General features: G+C 30.8%; 1 protein-coding gene across 2 annotated transcripts in view; it reads left to right on the top strand.

Moving 5' to 3' along the window:
- The window catches only part of LOC107444675 (serine-rich adhesin for platelets-like), a 23361-nt gene extending 3191 nt beyond the window's left edge, over nt 1-20170 (top strand). For both annotated transcript variants that reach the window (XM_016058888.3, XM_016058890.3), the window contains 3 exons: nt 9942-10074; nt 10748-10844; nt 12816-20170. In XM_016058888.3, coding sequence (XP_015914374.2) covers nt 9942-10074; nt 10748-10844; nt 12816-19036 — 6451 coding nt within the window. In that variant the 3' untranslated portion in view covers nt 19037-20170. The remainder of the gene's footprint in view (nt 1-9941; nt 10075-10747; nt 10845-12815) is intronic.
- The last annotated feature ends 1352 nt before the right edge of the window (nt 20171-21522 follow it).

Genomic DNA, 21522 nt, shown 5'->3' with positions numbered 1-21522 from the left:
CAATCATCGATCTTCGTATTAGACTTATTTAAAAATTATGTGTTGCAGGGATGAAAGACTTCCACGAAAAAGCGGAAATCCGCTTTTTTTCCCCAATTTTGAAAATTTCCGACCATGTTCCAAAAACTAAAATTTTTGGGAAGTCCTATTGGAGAAACCCAAGCCGCCCGAACGATAGTCGGATTACCGCGACTTCTGCTATAGAGTGGAAAGGAGTCTAAGTGTTTCGTTACGAGCGCCGATATTTGATTTTTTTTTTTGTTGTTGTTTGGCTGATTTTTGGAATTTTAAATATTAGGAACTGCACCGGAATTTGCTAAAATCGCGATTTTTAATCAAATGATTTTAATATCAATCATCGATTTTTGTATTTAACTGATTTAAAACTTACGTGTTGCAATTTTTTTATGCGATTTAAAAATCGTACTAGCAATTCCTATTCACTCAATTTCATAATCCAATATCGCGATTTGTATTTAAGCGTTTTTAAAACCCAACATCGCGATTTTTATTCTCATGAGTTTAAAATCCAACGTCGCGATTCGTATTCACGCATTCTTAAATCCAATTTTGCGATTCGTTATCACACAGTTGTAATATCAGATATCGTTTTTCGTATTTGTACGCTATTTAAAAATTACTCACTGCGATTCGTATTCACGTGATCTAAAAATTATGCATCGTGATTCTTATTTACGCAATTTAAAAATTCAATATCGCAATTTGTATTTTCGTGTCTTTAAAATCCAACAGCGTGATTCGTAATCAAGGGATTTTTAAATCCAATATCGTTATTTGTATTCACGTGATTTTAAAATCCAATATCGTGATTTGCATTTTCGTGTTTTTAAAATCCAAAATCGCGTCAAAATTTTAAAATTATATTTAAGAAAAAGTTAAAGTTAACTGTATAAATGCTTCAGCCACTTTAAATATTGAATAAAAATCTCCTAGCATAGTCAAAAGTTGCTTTTATAAATCTCAGTATCATATAGAGCACTCCCCCCCCCTCCTCCTAATGACCTGCGTTGTAAAAGTTCAGCTTTTTTTATTTTTGTCCACTTTAATGCCTGGTGTTGCAATTCGTTTTCGCGTGATTCAAAAATCGTACTCGCAATTCCCATTAAAGCAATTTAAAAATATAATATCGCGATTTGTATTTTTTCGCGTTTTTTTAGCGCAATCAGTTTTCCCGCTAGTTTAAAATCCAATGTCGCTATTCGTATTCACGCATTTTGCGATATCAAACATCGATTTTCGTATTTATACTCGATTTGAAAACTACTCGTTGCAATTCATATTCACGTGACCATGTCAAGTGAGTATGATCGATGCTACTGAAAAAAAGTTAATTCAAGTATGAGTGGTTAATTAAAAAAGTCAAAGTGACCAAAATTGTTACTAAGAATCTATCAGAAGGTATTGAGGTAAAAATTGGCAACTGTTTCAATTTAAAATGGTTGACTGATATTAAATTTAAAATGATAATCAAGCCGCAACATCCAATAATTGATTAATTTTCTTAAATAGAAAAGTGGTCAAAATTTCAAAATTATATTTAAGAACAATTTAAATTTCACTGTCTAAATGCTTCTGCCACTTTAAATATTAAATAAAAGTCTCCCGGCAGAGTTGTTTTTAAATATCTAATTGATATCACAGTATTATATGGAACATCCCCCCCTACCCCGTCTTCTGCCCGAATCTTTGCTTATTCAGACTTTGTATTTAAGCGTTATTAGCTTAAAGTAAGCCTTAATGCAAAATTCAAACCTGACGTTTTTATGCATCATGAATTTTATTCTCGACTTGATGCCAATCACCCTTGTTTTTTTTTTTTTTTTAATTAATTTATTTTTTTTACATATATATACTTAGATCACTTTCCGAAATCAAGAGAGAGCTATGGAAGTCTTATTTTTCAGCACTGCTATTATCGACTAACATTTATCGTCAAAACATTTTAGTTTAAAATGTTAAATTTTGGTCTATCTTTAACTAAAATTTAAGTCCTTGAGAATTTTATAATAAGTCTTCAAAAGTCCTTGAAAAGTACTTGAATTTTATTATTATAGTAGAGCATGAACCCTGTAACTGTCAACTCAGTGAAACACAGAAACTATATTATTTAAATTCTTGTCTTGCTAATGAAGTGAAAGAATTTGCTTCTACCTTCGATACATTTACTTCTTTATATGAAGCATTAATTTCAAGATATGACAATAAAAGATTAGTCGTAGATATACACATTCAATCTATTTTGAATTTTAAGAAAATAGAAAAAGAAAATGCTGAAGAAATTCGCGCCATGATTGAGTGTTTGAATAAAAATTTAAGAGCTCTAAAGGTTTTAAAATATAATCAAGATCCTCTATTTGATATATTTTTACAAACTATAATGTTGAAAAAACTCGATAAAGAATCTCGTAAAAACTTTGAATTGTTACAAAAAACAAAAGAAATTCCCTCTTTCAATGAATTTATAACCTTTTTAGAGCAACGGGAAGCTGTACTTTTATCCGTAGATAGAAACTGTTCATACTAAACTAAAATAAAAAAGCACGCAACGTTTCCCTCTAAACCAAAAACTCTTTTAGTGTCTGAAAACGATAATAAAAATAAAAATAAGAATTGCTTTCTTTGTAAACAAGGTATGCACCCCATTTTTCGCTGCACATTATTTTTAAATCTTGACATTGATGAAAGAATAAAGATAATTCGTGCTAATAAATTGTGCGAAATATGTCTGAAAAAAAATCATACAAAAGCCCAATGTATTTCCCCATATCGGTGTCCTTGCTCTTCAAAACATTCTAAGCTAATTTGTACAAAATTAAATTTGAAAAAAACTGAATAAAATATTTCTTCTTCGAATTCTATGAATATGAATCATTTGCGATCTCAAAGTGAAGTTGATCACGTGCCACTTCCTTCTTCTTCTACTAGTAATCCATCAAATCCCAGTGCTTCGGTATTAAGTGTAGCCACTAATAAACAAAACAAAAAATACGTTTTGCTCTCAACTGCTGAAATATTTATTACATGTGCAGATGGTAGGAGAATAAAAATGAAAGCGATCCTTGACTCAGCTTCTAATGTATGCGTTTTAAAGAAAAATATGAGCGATTTATTAGGGATTAAAAAAGAGAAAATAAAAACACCGATTTCGGGATTAAACGGATCGATCCAAAACATTAATTGGAAATTAACTACATCCATTTCGAAAGAAGATTTTAGTTTTAATGAATTAATTGAATTTTATGTGGTTGATAATATTACGGGGCTCACACCGCCCACTACTTTAGACATTTCGCAAATAGAGATTCCTCATTTTTTGAAATTAGCCGATGAGTCATTTTATGAAGCTACTGAAGTGCACGCGTTAATAAGTTCTGATATTTTTTTCAAGGTTTTGAAACAAAATACGTATAAAATAAATGATGATCTGTTTTTTAAAGAGTCGTTATTGGGGTTGATAGCTTGCGGTAAACTTAAAGAAATAGAAATTACACAGGAAAGATATTGTTATCTAACAAAAAATGATTCGCTACAAGATACACTAAAACTGTTTTTTGATTTGGAGGGGCTTGGGATTAAAGACGATCCAATTTTACAAGAGAATGATCAGGCCATGAAAATATTTAATGAAACTGTTGAATCCAAAGACGGTCGTTACATAGTACAATTTCCATTTAGAAAAGACTATAATGAACTTGCTGATAATTATTCTTTAGCGAAACAACGTTTCCGAAGCTTATGGAAAAGATTTACGCATGACCCGGATCTCTATGATAGATACCGTGAAATTATACAGGATTATACAAGTCAAGGCATTATAGAAATAGTTAAACCTGATAGTATACAGGATGAATGTGAAAGACCTATATTTTATTTACCCCATATGGCCGTTAAAAAAGAAAGTTTAACAACATCGTTAAGAATTGTGTTTGACGCTGCGGCGCACGAGGTCAATGAACTCTCTCTCAATGACTGTTTGTGGCCAGGGCCCAATTTAAACCCCAATATTTTGGATGTACTTATTGAATTTAGACTCAACCGAACAGCTTTCTGTTCTGATGTGAAGCAGGCTTTCCTACAAATAGGTCTTGCTGAGGTACACAAAGACGCAGTAAGATTCTTTTGGAGCAATGATGAACCAAGTGTTTCTAGAGATCCCAAAATAATTATCTTCCATTTTAATAGAGTGAACTTTGGAGTTAACTCAAGTCCATTTCTACTCGCTGCTACTATCAGGCACCATATCAAAAAATATGAAAATGATCTTCCTGTTATCGTTCAACTTCTAGATAGAAATCTTTATGTGGATGATTTTATTTCCGGTAGCAATGATTTTGATGAAGCATTAGAAATATCTAGAGATGCAAATAAAATAATAGAAGCTGCTGGAATGACTCTAAGGAAGTGGATAACTAATGATGCTGATTTGATGGAGCAGTGGAAGAATGAGGGACTAGATACTCATCCTGCAAACGCTAGTGTTAGTCTGGGCTCCAATCAGACTAAAGTGTTGGGACTTTTATGGAACACCAGTGAAGATTATTTTTCTGTAGATACCAGAAGTCTCCTAAAATTCGTCTCCTCAAGCAAAAGTACAAAACGTTCGATACTCCAGGCTATAGGGAAGATATTTGACCCTTTAGGGTTAATTTCATGCTTCACCATACGAATGAAATGTCTGATCCAAGAACTGTGGAGTGAAAAAATTCCTTGGGATGAATCCTTGCCACCGAAAATAGAGAAAGAGTGGATAAAATGGTGTGAAGAGATACCTTTTTTGGAAAATCTTAAGATACCTAGACTGGTTCTTAATTCTATATCCAAAGAGGATATCGTCGAGATTCATAGTTTTTGTGACGCCAGTAAGAACGCATACGGTGCTACAGTATATTTGAAAGTTTACACACCAAATGGACCGATTGTTAGACTTTTGACTTCTAAAAGCCGAGTAGCTCCTTTGAATAGTGTGACTCTGCCTAGACTGGAATTGCTGGGAGCTCTAGTTGCAGCTCGCTTGACATCCAAAGTGAAAAAGATTGTGAATCTGAAAAGGTCTTCAATTGCATATCATTGGACTGACTCTAAAATTGCGCTCTACTGGATAAAGGGAAAGACAACTCGTTGGAAACAATTCGTTGCTAATCGAGTTAAAGAAATAGCCACTTTGACAGATCCAAACTCCTGGCACCATTGTGCAGGTACAGATAATCCTGCAGATATTCTCTCTCGTGGAATTAGTGCTGAATGTTTGGTTGATAGTTCCAGGTGGTGGACAGGTGCTGAATTTTTGATGGAATCTGATTTTCAAGAAACTTTAGAACAATCATTTCCTGATATAGAATCCCTTGCAGAAGGTGAAAAAGAAACAATTCTCCGAGAAGCAAAAACTGTTTCCTCAACCGAGAGTACGGAAGAGACTGTTTTGCTAACTGATGATTCACAGACCCTGATTGATAAACTTTTAGAACTCTCAAATAATTATTATAAAATTAATCATATTTTATGTTATATTTGCAGATTTCTTCATAATTGTAAACATAAGGATAAGAAAATGGGACCCTTGACAGTTGACGAGGTAAAGTATTCTGAAAGTATCCTGATTAAGCATTCTCAGAAGACACTGGTAAATAAGAACAATTTTTCTCGCAATATTTCTAGCTTAAATCCCTTTGTAGATGGGGACGGTTTAATACGAGTAGGTGGAAGGCTCGATAATGCTTCAGTACCCTTTGATCAAAAGCATCAGATAATCTTACCGAAAAAGTCCAAATTAAGTAAAATTTACTTCGATAGTTTACACAGGAAATTACTTCATATTGGCCCTCAAGGTTTGTTAAGTGCAGTTAGGCTAAAATTTTGGCCTTTAGGAGGTCGTAATCTTGCACGTCAAACTGTACATCAATGTGTAACATGTTTCAAATCTAAGCCCTTCCTTTCCACTCAAATTATGGGTAATTTACCAAGTGAAAGAGTCAACATGTCACCCCCATTTTCCGTCACAGGTGTAGACCTGTGCGGCCCTTTTGCTGTTAAATATAAACATCAACGTAAGGGTACTCTCAACAAAGTATATATTTGTATTTTTATTTGTTTTTCTACAAAAGCCATCCATCTTGAACAGCTGACTGATTTGACTTCCGATTCGATGATTGCCACATTGAAACGATTTACGAGTAGACGCGGAAAATGCTCCAAAATCTATACTGATAATGCCACTAATTTTGTTGGAGCTAATTCTCAATTAAAAAAGTTTTATGGATTAATTAATTTTCCAGATCAGATTTTGGCTAATTATTTTACCTCTGAAGGCATAGAATGGAATTTTATTCCACCAAAATCACCCCATTTTGGTGGTCTTTGGGAGGCGGGTGTAAAATCAGTAAAACATCATCTTAAAAGAGCAGTTGGAAAATTTCATTTCACTTACGAAGAGATGGAAACAATAGTTATTCAAATCGAAGGAATTCTGAATAGTCGCCCCCTTTGCCCCTTAAGCGGTGATAATGACAGTTTTGATGTTTTAACACCAGGCCATTTCCTAATAGGGAGGCCTATAACATCAATTGTCGAACCAAATTTAACTGATCTCAATGATAATCGTCTAAGTCGGTGGCAAAAAACTACAAAAGTTGTACAACTTATATGGGAAAAATGGAAGTCGGATTACTTAAATACATTACAAGCTAGATCAAAATGGATGGTAACAAAAAAGGATTTAAAGATAGGACAGATGGTACTTGTAAAAGAAGATTTCTTGCCTTTAAATACCTGGATTTTAGGCCGAATAATTTATGTTTATCATGGTTCGGATAATAAAGTGCGTGTAGTAAAAATTTGCACAAAATCTGGGGTATTTAAAAGAGCTGTTTCTAAAATAGCTGTCTTGCCTATCGATACATAAAATAAATAAAAAATACTGTATTTTTCATTATGTTATATATTCTGTTTCCTACATTTTATAATGTTTATGTTTTATATTGTCAAGTTATGTAATATTTGTGTTTATTTTTAAAAATTTTATTTGTTAAGTTCTTGCATGAACATTGCAAGGCCGGGCGGGATGTTGGCGCGCATGCGCGTCAGCGCCCCAACCGGCAGAAGATTTTGTAACTTCCACAATGACAGACGGCTCTCATGTAGCTCCGTCTAATTAAAAATAATTCTCTGAAATCGCTTTTAACGATTATTAAAAGAAATAAAATAAAATCATCTCTTTTTAAGAAAGAGTGGTCCGTCTTATAAATTTTTTCTATACACAGTGCCTGTGCTAAGTATTCGCCACCTCAGTTACAGTTTTATCCCAAATAGGATAAAACTGTAAATTTGGCTAATAAAATTGTGTTATGGTGAAAGTATTGGCGAAAGATTTTTTTCCACTGGAAAGAAATATATATATTTAACTCAATAAGCAAAATTGCGCCAGAATGAATTTTTCTAAACCAGTATTTTTTTTATTCGATTACAGTAATATTTAGTGGATGCCCCACATAACCTATTAGAATTGGGTCCAAATAATATAAACGTGAAACAAACTGCGGTAAAATAGTTTTCTATAGGAAGAAACTTAATAATGAAAAATTGTTAAGATTTGCATTTGGCGAAGACTTTCGAAAATTGGCAAAAACTTTTAATATTTGGCTAATAATTTGAAATCCTTAGTGCGGACCCTGAATGTGTATGCAGGGGTAGAAATTTAAAAAAAAAAATTACTGGTCCATAGGACCAGTAACTAAAACATTTTACTAGTCCGCACAAAACTTTACTGGTTCGTCTACGCGTTCCTATTAGCTGCAAATAAAATTAAAAAAATTAAAATTTTTGATTGAAAAAATCATGATTTTTTTTTTTAAAAATCATAAATTTTTGATTTAAATCGCATTTTTTTGATTAATATTAATTTTGTATAAAATTTTTTTAAAAAAAAAAATTTTGAATAAGCTCTAAAATAGTTTTAAGTAACTCAAATACACAAGTTGCATAAATATACTTAGAATTTAAGAAGGAAATAAGATTAATTATACTACTTACTAAGATTAATTAGAAAAGAATATTTTAGCAATCAAGAACTATGATTTTTACTCAATTTTGAAGTAATCACAAAATTATTAAACTATACATAATCATAATGTAACAAAAATAAACAATATGATTGTTTTAGGACATAAAATATAAAAATAAAAAATAAAGGAGAAAAACATCTGAAATTAGCACGAATTATCAAGATGATTTAAACAAAGCATTTAGTAATATTAAAAAAAAATTGGTAATTTGTTTAAATCTTTAGTTATTTATAATTAGTCTTACAACCATAGCATTTATTATTCCTTTTGGCTTTTATTTTATAAAATATATTCTCAATTATAATTTTATATAAAAATTGTTCAGAGCTTGTTTGGTTTATAAAAACAAGTTTAAAAATAAGTAAACAAATAAGCGGAAACAAAATAATTATTTCAATTTTGAATGATCTTTCATTCTCTAAAATTAAAAGCTTAATCCTAAAATCCCCTTGACAAATTCAGCCTCTCTTGTCTCAGAAGTCTGCAGTTTGTATAGACTTACCTTTTTGTATGTAAATGCAAAGAAGATAATAGAATAAGATATGAATTTTAGAATATTATAATTAAGTTATTAAATTCCATTAATGTTAGCATTAATATAATTCAATCAGTATTTCTATTGCTTTTTTTTTTTAAAGAATAGCAAGTGAATATAAGTTTGAAAATAGAAACAATTTTCAATTTATGGTATTTTTTTTATCCAAATAAATTTACTTGAACCAAATTATAAACATGTAATAATCAATTTTAAAAATGTCTATATCGCTTGAATTAAATAATATACACTCTAAAACAAGATTACTTTTACTTAAAACATAATATAATTTGATGTGGTGTTCTACTTTGAGTAAAATTTCGAAATTTAATTTTTTTGATTTAAATCAACGATTTTTTCCTTTCTTAAAAAGGAACCTTACCTTCTTTCTTAAATCAGGAAACCCTGAATTAAATACCTAGAGTTTTTCAAAACTTGATGAAAAATATCAATAAAATTTATCTAGATTAACAATTTATTTGCATCATGTAAAAAATAAGTAAGTAAAATATAGTCTATTTTCTGAAACAAGCTTTTTTCCTTTCACCACTTTCTAACCATAAGGCAACTGCTGGTGTAGGATCAAATAAGTCAATGGTAGGACTGTCAAGATTTATTCTCATCAAATCATTCAATGATTCTGTGGACAAGCAGCTATGCCAATCAGACTTGGTTTCATTCATTATACTAAAACCTCTTTCACATTCTGATGATGTGCTTGGCAAACTTAATAACACGTCAATTACTGCCAAGATTTGGGAATGTCCAATATGATGTTGAACATTAATGTCTTTTCAGGTTAAACTGTTTGGCTCATCCCTTCTTGAATAAAGTGCCTTTTTTAGTGTTTTCCACTCAAATAAGACATCAGATGTTTCAATGCCAAATTTTTTGAGGATACTGGCGTAATTATCAAGCATAGCATTTATTTCAGATTCTCCAAAATCTTTTGGGCAAGGTTTCAAGGGCCATTCCTTTAAAGATAGGAGTTTACTTACAGAAAGTAAGCTTTGATCAATATCAACAAACCGTTCTTGCAGCTGTTGAATTATGGTATTGATGAATTGGTGAAAATGTCTTTCTTTTCCTTTTATACAAGCATTGAGGTTCAATAACCTTTGGGAAAAAATGTTAAATAATTTTTTGAATATTGCAGAATTTTTAAAGTAATTTTTCTAAATGTTGTGCATTTAATATTTCTACCATCTCTAAAGTGAATTATTAAATTTTCTTTTTGGGGAAAAATAGTATTTTTTTCTTCTAATTTATTGTGTATTAATTAATGAATTTACTTTTATACTTATAAAAATTGCGAAAATTTAATCCAGGAAAAGAAAAAAGCCTGCAGTTCCCCGACGGAGACAAACTCACAATGCTGTGGAACGTAGACGTAAAGATAAAATCAATGGCTGGATTTCAAAAATTGCTGAACTCCTTCCTTGTAAAGAGGTCCATAAACAGGTATATATAGAATTTATAAATTTCAAAATATTGTTTTTATTATATAATCTGATTTTTATGTTTGTTTTAAATTACAATATGTTAAAATTATAAATCTATATGCTAGTATATATAAATTCTATTAACCCTCAATATATTAATAAATGTAGTTTAGTAATAGCAGATGTTCTACATTGGATTTTCATTTAGTGAAGAAAATAGATATGATATCAGAGTTCTCCTTAAGCCTTTTTAGAAGAGTGGCCCTTGTCCCACCTGTCCTTTCATACCTTTAAATGCTCTTTTTGTAAAACTAAGCCATGTTTTAATAATTGAATTACTATTAATTCTTACTCATTCATTGAATGTTCATGAATATTCATACTAATAATAAATAGTTTTGGGATTTTTACTTTGCGTGTAATTCTTTCTCTTTAAAAAAAATTCGGAAGTCAGAAAAAATTTGAAATCTCTCAAATCAGTATTTTACTCAGGGTCTCAACCTAACTTAATTTTGAAATATATCTTAGTTTGAAGATATTAAGAAAATATATGAAAATTTCAAAAAAGGCTGAAAATTTTTTATTATTTATGAACCCTCTCTTATCTATTGGGTAATAAATAATAAGTAGACTTTATTTTTGTCTTTAATTTTTTTCCTGTGCATAATAAACTACCTTGAATTTACTTACAGAGCAAAATAAGCACTTTGGAGCAAACTGTTGATTACATAAAGCGTTTAGTTTCTGAGAAAGAAAAGCTCATGTCAGATCGCTGTTCTGAAGTTCAAGGTTTGTTATTTATTTCTCTTTTATAACATAACTTAATAAAATGTCACAGCAAAACAATATAATAATTTATTGATGATTTTATATTATTTTAATATATTTACATCTTTTTTTAAAAAAAATTCCTAAATTTATATTTTTTCAGTGAAAGTAAAGAAAAGAAAACCCTTCATTTCATTTAAACATATCTTTACAATTTCATTCATTCATAACAACAATTAAGTAAGAAACGCTGTATAATGAAAGCTATACAATAAACTGAACTTCTTAAAATGAAAAGGATGGAAATTTATATTATGCTGTAACAATGTATGATAATGTAAAAGACCTTTAAGAAATGTATAAATAGTGTTTTTATATATTAATAATAAGAATTTGATATCCACTAGTATTTTCTAACCAGGCTGATACTATTTAGGTATATTGCACAGCCCACATACCTTTAGGCTATTTCGAAAATATATCATTCTTTGCTCAATGAGCGTGATATCACATTTTCATGCAGTTTATCATAAATCCAAAGTAGGGAAGGCTTACTGTAAATGGCCTTAATAATGGTTCATTCACAGTAAGTGTAAAGAAACTTAGTCTCATTGAGTAATTCTTTGCACATTTCTTAATTATCAAAAGAAAAAAGGCTGATTATAATTAGCCTAAATGTTAAAGGGAACGCTCATCATGTGACCAATTTTTTATCTTAATGCTACTTCTATAAGAAAAATGCAAATTTCTGGCATAAATATCTCAGAAAGATGTGAAAAGACTTTTATGCTGTTTTTTCTTCCATAGTAATTATTATTTTTCTTAACATACTTTTCTTCTAGAAAACATTTGATTTATTTATTTTATTTTATTTTGATTTGACAAAAAAATTAAGTGCCCTTGATCAGGAGCTATCAATATTTTTTTTAATTTTTTTTCTTTCATTAAATAGCACTTTTAGTTTTTATTTATTTTTTTCATAAAATCTAGTTTTTATCACGTATGGTCGTTTTTTCCTAAAATTATGTTTGCTATTTTCTGAGATGTTTGTGTACAATATTTTTATTTCCACATAAAGTGGAATGGAAGTTTGTAGCCTGCTTGATAAATTTACCAGAAATATATCACTATGTTTCCTGTATTAAAATTTTGGCGTTCGGTGTGCCATAATTGCTTGGGCTTTATGAACATCTTTTAGAATTATTTTTAAAATGCGTGAATAGAATTTCACGAATTTCTGTGTTATTATTGAAGTATTTATAAGTAGGGATACAGAATTCATACCAAATAAACTTTTCATGAAAGAAAAAAATCTGCCTTTTAAGCTTTGTATATGCAGGGTGCGTAGTGTTTTTAAAAAGTGCTTAAAGGGTGGTTTTTTTCGTTTTTTAAAAGCCCTTAAAGGTGCTTTTTTGATTGGGTGTTTTTAAAAAGTGCTTAATTTTCCCTTTTTCAAAATAAGATTCTTCCTTTACTATGTTGATTTTCGCTTCGAATTATGCAAAAAGACACAGTTCGCATTGTTCTATTCAACATTTTCATAATTAATTCAACCCCAATCTATTTCGCCGTTTAATCTGTCTGTAGCGTATGAAAACGCCATTCGTTTTACATGATTCAAAATTTCATGATTTTTTAAAATTGTTAAAAACAATTCCAAAAGTTTTTGTTCTTTTCTTTTTTGACATGACGGTTAAAACAAGATAAAACCGTCGATTGTCAAAAACTTTTCAATCCTGCTTAATTATGATATTTTTTTAAAGTGCTTAAAAATATTTTTTGAGTACTTGAAAAGTGCTTAAAAGGTGCTTATTTTTTGTTGAATAATTTGGCTATGCACCCTGATATGGCATTGTGGAAAAGCGTAAGATAATTTTTGTCCCTACAAACTCATGTTTTCTTGCTTTAGAAATTTCAGTCTTATTAAAATCTGATAAAGTTATAATGAAGTTATCTTTAATGACTGTTATTCTTCCTAACCATTTTTTATAGCTGAAGAAGTAAAACAGTTGAAGAAGAAATTAACCTTTGTTACTGAACAGAACGCTGTGTATGAAAAATTATTGCTTGAAGCTAACATTAGTTTGAACTCCTTATCTGAGAAAGTATTGAAATATAGCAACAAACTTGAGAATAAAAATGGTTCTTTTGTCGTCAAAAACTCTGATTCTAATCAATGTGATAAATCAATTCAAGTTAATATTATTTCCTCTCCTAGCTTTTCCGAAGTTGCATCCTCTGGTAAAAACAATGCTAGCCAAATGTGCAAAAAGGGTAAAGTATTGAAGCATAAAAGTACCTTAAAAAGTGTATTGAAACCTAAAATTACAAGAGCATCAACCAGTTCTTCTTCATCTTTAGCTAATGTTCCTATTAATACTGTTAATAATCAAGTTTGTCTGCCAACTTCTTCTTCTGCTTTAATTGTTAGCCATAACGGACATACCGAAAATCAGATAGTTCAAGATATTATTTTGCCTAACGTAGTGCCTGGAGATAGTGTCAAGAATGCTTCCATTCATACAGGTGGAGTGACAACAGCACTTTCACAGTTCCCAGTGATGTCTACAACCCAAGGATCATCTCTAGTCAATGTTTGCAACAAGAACATGTCAACAATAATTATTCCAGCAAGTGGAAATATTTTGCAACAATATCAACCTCAAGACAAATCATCAAATACAATATCAATTATTTGTCCAAGTACCTTACCAATTTTGTGGCCTCAATTAATTAATGTAGCACCTGTTACAAGAAATGTGGGTTTGCCATCACTGATATGTCCCACACAAATTGATAATTCATGCCTGCAAGGAGAAAAATCTTCTTTAAATAACACATTGATTACTATTAATCCAAGTACAGTTGTTCCTATTTCATCAAACATTTCTGCAAATACAAGAATTGTGCTGCCAGCACAGCCAACTATTTTAGGAAATGCTTGTGCAACTAGCAATTTTTCGCAAAGTATAATTCCAACTTTTACAAATCCCTTAACACCCAGTGACCCACTTATAGTGCCTTTGCAACAAGCATCTTCTTCTGATTCAGCTAATAAACGCTTCCATGCTCATTGCCTGAACTCAGATGAAAACAAGGCTGAAAATTCTACTCAGCCATCTGTCAGTAACTGTGTAACTGTCAGTTCAAATTTGTGTTCAAAAGCAGCTATAAATTCTGCTCTACCATTGAATACATCTCAAACTATAGTCGAAAGAGTTTCAAATAGTCAAGGACTAAAAATAGAAAGAGCTAAAAATAAAGCCGTGAGAAATATGCCTGGAAATTCTCTGCCTTCGTTGCAAGTACTCTCTGCTAATAAGATAATTTCTCTTGCTAATCAATCACAAAAAATACAGGCAAGCTTATCAGTTTCTTTAAATCAAAAACTATCTCCTAGTTCTCCCCCTGTGTCTTCGAACTCACATAATAATACCATTCAACAATTATCCAATACAGTATGCTTACAAATCAATGCAACCGAATCTGATCACTTAGAAACAAACAAATCTTCAGACATTTCAGCTCAAAATGTTCCTGTAACAACCTGTTGCACTAGTATCTCCTTGCCTGATTCTTCCTCAAAATCAAATTTCTCTCTCTCTGCTTTGATGGGTAATTCTATTTCTAACAAAGATATCTGCAGCACTACTAAAGAATTGGAACAAAACAAACCAACTGATAATTCTATATCCAGTCACTCAGCTATAAGTAGTGCATGGCCTGTCATAAAGTCTGGAAATCAGTCTAGTATAAATAGAACAACATCTCAATGTGAGGAAACTTTGGCAGGCATTGGGAATCAAAAAGGTATTAAAAAGCATATCATAAGTAGTGACCATGTATCCTCATCAATTGTGACTTCATCGAGTGTATCAAAGTCTTTTGCTTCTTTTGGCTCTTTACAAAATAATAGTGGCTCTTTGGTTTCTTCGTCAAGTTCAGACTTGCAAGCATCTCCGAATAAAAACTTGATTTTAAGTTCAAACAGTAGTATTATAAATCCTTGCAAGCCAATAAGTTCTGTGGATAAAATTATGATGAAAAATCCCCAAGTTCAAAGTAGTACTAATACAAAAATTAACATTTCACCAATAAAAGAAATTCAAATATCTCAAATGAATGCTAACACTAAAGGTAGTTCTAATAATGAAAATTCTTCAGTAACAATACAAGTACCTAATAATGTATTTTCTGACACTGTATCATTTGTTGTAAATGATTGTGCCATAAATCAAAATATTTTGCCTTCAATGTTTTCAATGAACCAAATAGTTTCTTTGAATTCGACAGTGTTCACAAACTCTTCATTGCCAGGAAACATTCCATCATCCCAAGTAGTTACAACTTCTCGTCATTTATCATCAAATGTAACTTCTGTATTGCCATCATCGTCTAATGTTTGTTCTTCTTTGCCTAACTTGTATCCGATAGGCAAACAGCCAATTACTTCAACTTTGCCTTTATTATCTACATGCCTTGATCGATCTGTTGTTCTTTCAGAAAATGATTCAGCTCATTTAGCAAATAATGAATTATCATCTTCAAAATCAGAAAGCATATCAACACCAAATAAAAATTGTCTTTCTAATTCCAAAAATGAAAAGTCTAAACAAGTTTCGAATTTCAGAAAGAAAAAGACTCCCCCTAAGGTTAATCGTCCAGATATGTCATCTAATATTTGCAATCAAAATGATATTTCTCAAATTGGAAGTAATCTAGATTCTGACAAAATTCAAATTAATGAAAAATCAAACTCTCAATCTAAAGAAGAGGATCATGTTAATGTAAGATCGGAAGCTAGCAGTTATTTTACCCATTGTGACATATTAGCCAGAGCAACAGAATCTATATTTGGTACTGAGGTACTAGAAGCAAATTATTTGTCAAAAAGAGGAATTGTTTATTTAACTTCTGATCCAGCAGACACAAATTCTTCAACATCAGCCTGTTCAAAAGAAAACAGCATTATTCAGTGTTCTACTTCTAATTCAGATCCTATAATTTCTAATTCAAAGGCACTTGAAGAAAATTCTGAAGTTAGAGTTGATAATTCAAGCAATACCTTGAATTCTATTTCTGATAACTCAGAACATCAAACTGTGTGTGATGAAAGCGTTAAACAAAACAAACAAGGTAAAATCAGAAAGAATAAACTGTCCTTAGATGATGAACCTCCCTTAAAAAGAACTAAAGAAAATTCTACTAATTCAGACAAAGCACCTGAAGTTGATTCTTTTTCTGAGTGCCATCAGCTTCTTGATTCCGCATTGAAGCCCACTTCAACTGAATCAAATGTTGCTGATATTACTCACTCTGTTATTGATTCCATTGGAAATTTTAATAACCAAATTCAGATTCCTGAAAATAATTGCAAAACTCCTACCACTGTGGATACAGTGTTCTCCATAAATCCTATCTTAGGGGATATTCTAAAAGATGTATCTCCTTCTATAGTCATGGAGTCTCGGAACACCTTTTTAACATGCAATGAAAATCAATCAATGTTTAATAATGATAAAAACTATCAATCAGTAAATTTTTCTAACCCTGCCGAAGAATATCTTAACTTACCAAGAATGAACTTTACTTCTTCATCTGAAAATTCTACTCAACCCACTGTGCAATCTACAAACGTTTCATTTTCCCATACCACTTCTCTCTGTGCAACAATGAGCGATAACTCAAAGAATTTCACAACTGTTTCGTTATCAGAGTCACAAGTCAAACCTGACTCGAAGAAAAAAAATTTATTTTGTGGTAGTGATCAAAGTCAAAACCTTTCTGCTCTCTCGGGTACAAAAACTTCAGATTGCGGTATAAAGTTAAATCACTCTGAGTCTCATTTCAGTGTTTCATCTAAAACATCTACTTCTCACATACATAGTCAAACAACCATTAATCATGTTCCAAGTGTTAATTCAACAGTCACATCTGATCCCATAGGGACTGAAGCGGATTCCCCATTTACTCTGCGAGCTGATGGCTATGGCACTGTTCCCAACAATTCCACTTTTTACACTCCCATGTCAAACGTGTCAAGTGTTCAAAATTTCCCATCTAGTTCTTCAATGTTATACAATTCAACATTTAACTGTATTAATACAAATGGAATTGGGAGTTTACCTTTCACAAAACAAAATACAAATCTGTGTAATTCAAATACGTTCAGCTCTCAAACTCGAGTAGATGCTTTAAATCATTCACTGAGCTCACTTTTGAAAGAAAATAGTAACACTAATATCTTAAGTGAAAATCGAAATGGGGCACACTGTCAGACATCGCAAAGTTCATCGTCCGTTACATCAAACATATCACAATCAAAATACTCTGCTCTTTCCCTTATCTCTGACCAGCCTTCATATTCTGAATCTATTGCTTCATCTACAAATCATTCGGATTACATACAAAGCTCTATAGTATGCACACCTATATCGAGTACACAGTTTACATCTACTTCAACTACTTGCTCTAGAATCCAGAGGGCATCTCTGTCTTACTCTGCAGAGAGTCTTTTGCAGACTTCTTGTGCAAGTTCTGATAAAAGTAAACAAAAGAACGATATAATTAATAGGTATCCACAAAGGTTTACAGATAAGAAAAATGAACGTACAAATGTTACAAACATGCATAACATTAGTGATACCCCTATCTTTTTACCTGTATCGAGCTGCGACATTAGTATTCAAAATGCCCCTTTGGTGCCTTTACCACCAGTTACATCTTTTCATAACTTTTCATCAAACTATAATCCTTGTGAAACTGTTTCAACATCTATTTTTAATGGTATGACAAGGACTCACGATGTTCCTTTAACTCTGTCTAATGATAATTTCTTGAATATGAATTTAAGTGCTGAATCCCAGATAGTTGGAAATAGGCATGAAACATCAACTATTTCTAAGCATCATTCTAATATTTCTTTGCCGTTTGAAAACCACAGTTCCCTTTACAATAATTGCAATTTTTTACCACATGTGAAGCCAACTCTAGAGAATTCTAGAGCTTCAGAATCTGGTCCATGCTTTCAACCGAACTCATTTGGAAATAATTACCCTCAGCCTTCTCAGAAAACTAATTGTTGCAATTTTTCTCATCGTTCTGTTTCATCAAATCCGGATATGTCATCAGATTTAAGTATGCCTGTTGGCCCTCCAGTCCCAACGTTTCATTCTGAAAAGAACAATTTTAACTCTCACCGACCTACTATACAACCCCCATTTTCTCAAAACAATGCAAATTTTGTAGGTAATATCTTTTATAATTCTGCTTCTAACAATACTCGTGAAGTCAATGATATGACTGCTAAACCGTCCAACACCAGACCATCTCAGGAAGTATTTGTGCCTGAAAGTAGACAGAATGTCCACAACTCAAGCATATTTTCTAACCGTAAAGCAGTGGTATCTAATCGATCCAAAACTAAAAAGAACAAAACTACTAATATCAATGATTCTAGTATTAATATCACTTCAAATATTGCTACATTTGGCAGCATTCAGGAAAATGGTTGTAACAAACCAAATTCATCCTGTGTACCAAATGGCTATTTCAAAACAAATCCTGGACCTCCCATCGTACCTCCTAATCAAATTCAATGTTCTCAGCAAAAGATGTCAGAAAGTTCTGCCAATTCTGTGATACCATCTAATCCAACTTTTAATCCTGTGTTACATCAACAGAGTGACAACTTTTTCAATTTAAATTTTCAACACCCAAATTTCGCCATGAGTCAGTTGCCACGACCACCCACTCAACCACTATCTTGTTCCTGCCTAACAACTCCGATTATTAGTCACACATATTCACCTTCAACACATCCAGTTCCCAATTTCAACTTAAGTAATATATTACCTGATATGGGTTGTTCTAATAACCAAGTTTCTATATCGCCTGTAAAATTTCCATCCATGAATCATAATGTGCAGTCATCGTCATCACCATGTCAAACAAACTCTACTATAACTAATTCAGCACACATAATATCTCACCAGGCTTGTGCACCGACTCTTTATCCTTCTCACGCTCCTATGGTTCGTAGCACATTGAATCCTATTTTAGGTCATAATCCTCAAAGTTTTGGTGAAAGTCAAGTACCTTTGGTTGGTGGTGGCCCTACTACGGTTATGTCTCAAAATACTTTTTCTGCCACTCAGAACCCACCTTTTAGAAATGTTATCCATTCTTTGCCATTTGCACGCAGTGATCGGTAAGCATATTCTGTTAAAGCTTACTTCTTCTAGGTTGGTGTTCAATATAAAAAATGTTGGATTAAGTTAAATTCTTTTTAAAAAAAACTGAGTTTTTTAATTGGCTTTGAATATTTTTATAACTTTGTTTTAAAATACAGAAATCTAATTTGGACTTCTAGGTTAATCTATGAAAAGTAGTAGAACAATATTTTTAATTGCACTAAAAAATTTAAAATATACTGTATCAATGTATGAAAAAAAGCTTTAAAATCTAGTCATGTAAAAATTGTTATTGTTTTATTTTTTTACTTACATTCTTACATTTTTTATATCTTAGCAAGTAACAACATTGTTCAATTGGCATTGACAATTGCCCTTTATTTATTGCCTTATTGAATTGTAAGTGCCATTTATACTACTTTACTAAGAAATGCATAGACAACTAGGAATTGTAAAAATAAATTTTAAGCCTAAAAGTTTTTTAATATGTTTATAAATTATTATAAATATACTTAAATAAACTGTTATACTAGCTTCATTTTCAAAAATTTCAAATCTGTTTTATCAATAACACTTTATGAGTCAGTGTATAAACACAAAAAATATTATTTTATTGTGATTTATTAATATTTTATGACTGGATTTTTAAAAGATATTACTATGGTTTATTTAAAATTATTGTTAGTTTTATTAACTTTTGTTTTACTTTTTTATGTTTGTTGCTGAATTATAATATTTTGTTACATATTTCAGTTAATTATTTTTTTAATAAGTTTTCTTGCTATTTTTCATCAAATACTGTATTATTTTCCTCTAAACTTCTAATAATTTACGAAGTTTATTTGTTTATTATTGGTTATTCTACACTTTTTATATCAGCTAGCCTGAAATTGATCATCTAATGCAGCAGTTCCAAAAAGTTATTTTATGTGTTACGCCTTTTTTTAATCAGGCAGAAATATATTTGTATCTAATTCATAATTGCTTTAATATTCTGAAGTTATCTAAGTAAATTGCTATTGGAAAAAAAAATTATATGAGAAAATTTTTTTCCCAGCAACAATAGCACATTGAATAACATACAATAAAGGAATTTATGTATGAGTACAATTGCATTAGTGCTCATCAAGCTTTTCAATTCAAAATAAAATAAAATAATTCAAGAATAAAAAGATTTGTTTCCCTTAAAAGTCATTCGCAACACTTACATCAGTTCTAATTCTTACATCAGTCCATAATTTAGCAGATTTTATTCTTTTCCGGCATTAATATTATCAAAATAATTAATAGTCCTTTTTTTATTAGTATATTCATAATTGCTAATGCTTTATTTATAAAGTCTGGATACTACCAATAGAAGCTCGATTTCTGAATACTCCACTGCCAAAAAAGATTGCGAACTGTGAACATTGAGTTACTCATAAACATTCAGTTTTCTGGATTGTTAGTTGTTCGTTTTTGACAAGATATCCTATTTTTACAACAAAATGAAAGAAGTTATTCAAAACAAAAAGGTAAAATTTTTATAAATAAAAAAGATTAAATAATAATTTCAAAAATCCATTTCTAATTTTCGTTTAAATCTGACAATGTGTTGATTTTTTATATAAATCCTGCTTATTGGAAAAAGTAAATATTAACTTTGGAGCTTATTAAAATTTTTTAACTTTCTGATTTCCCTCTTATATATTAAATGTATTATGCAATACATTGCTTTGTGAACTAGACCAAAATTTATCTAGATTTAATTGCATTAAATATTTTTATTTTCAGTATTTGTAATTTAATGAAGAAATCAGTTAAACAGTCATTCCCCTAATATGAAATCGCTTAGAACTCTGCTTAAAAATGAGGTAAAAGAGTATGTACTTTTTAAAAAATTTATTTAAGCTAGAGAGTTACAATAACATTATCGAAACCTGCCGAATCACTAGTGAGGAAGACGTAATGAAAAAAATATTAAGAGTAGTTAATTTTTTATATTCTCTATTTCCTCCAGCAATCAAACAGGGTTTGACATTTTCAGTAGCACATTCCTCAGTAGTTATTCGTTAGAGTTAGATCACGTTTTTGTCGCTTTGCTAAAATATTAATTTGTAACCCCTTATGTTTTTTTTTACTTCATTTTTTGCAAGACGTCTAAAAATATAGGTCAAAGAAAGTCAATATCAAACACGCTTTCAAATAGTTTTCCAATCCTGACTTGATTACAGCATTACATTACTGATGTAGGTTCCAAGTATCCTTAATGTAATTCAACTAAAAACGACATCTTAATGATATGGATTTTGTTCTAATGAACTGGGATCCTAACTTCTTAAGACTACAAATCACTAAAATTGTATTTCATTAAAAATGATATAGATCGGATTTTTTTTCTGCATGCTTCTTAAAATAAATAATATTTTCAAATTGAAATGAGTGCGAGTGCATTTTTCCTTTTGAATATTGTTTTTTTATGTTCGTAATGATTGATCAATTAAGTCAATCAATGCTTTTTATCCTTT

Source organism: Parasteatoda tepidariorum, chromosome 9 (assembly GCF_043381705.1).
Source record: "Parasteatoda tepidariorum isolate YZ-2023 chromosome 9, CAS_Ptep_4.0, whole genome shotgun sequence".
NCBI classification, from domain to species: domain Eukaryota; kingdom Metazoa; phylum Arthropoda; class Arachnida; order Araneae; family Theridiidae; genus Parasteatoda; species Parasteatoda tepidariorum.
Note: the sequence above shows the minus strand (reverse complement) of the source record. Positions and strands in the feature narration are given on the sequence as shown.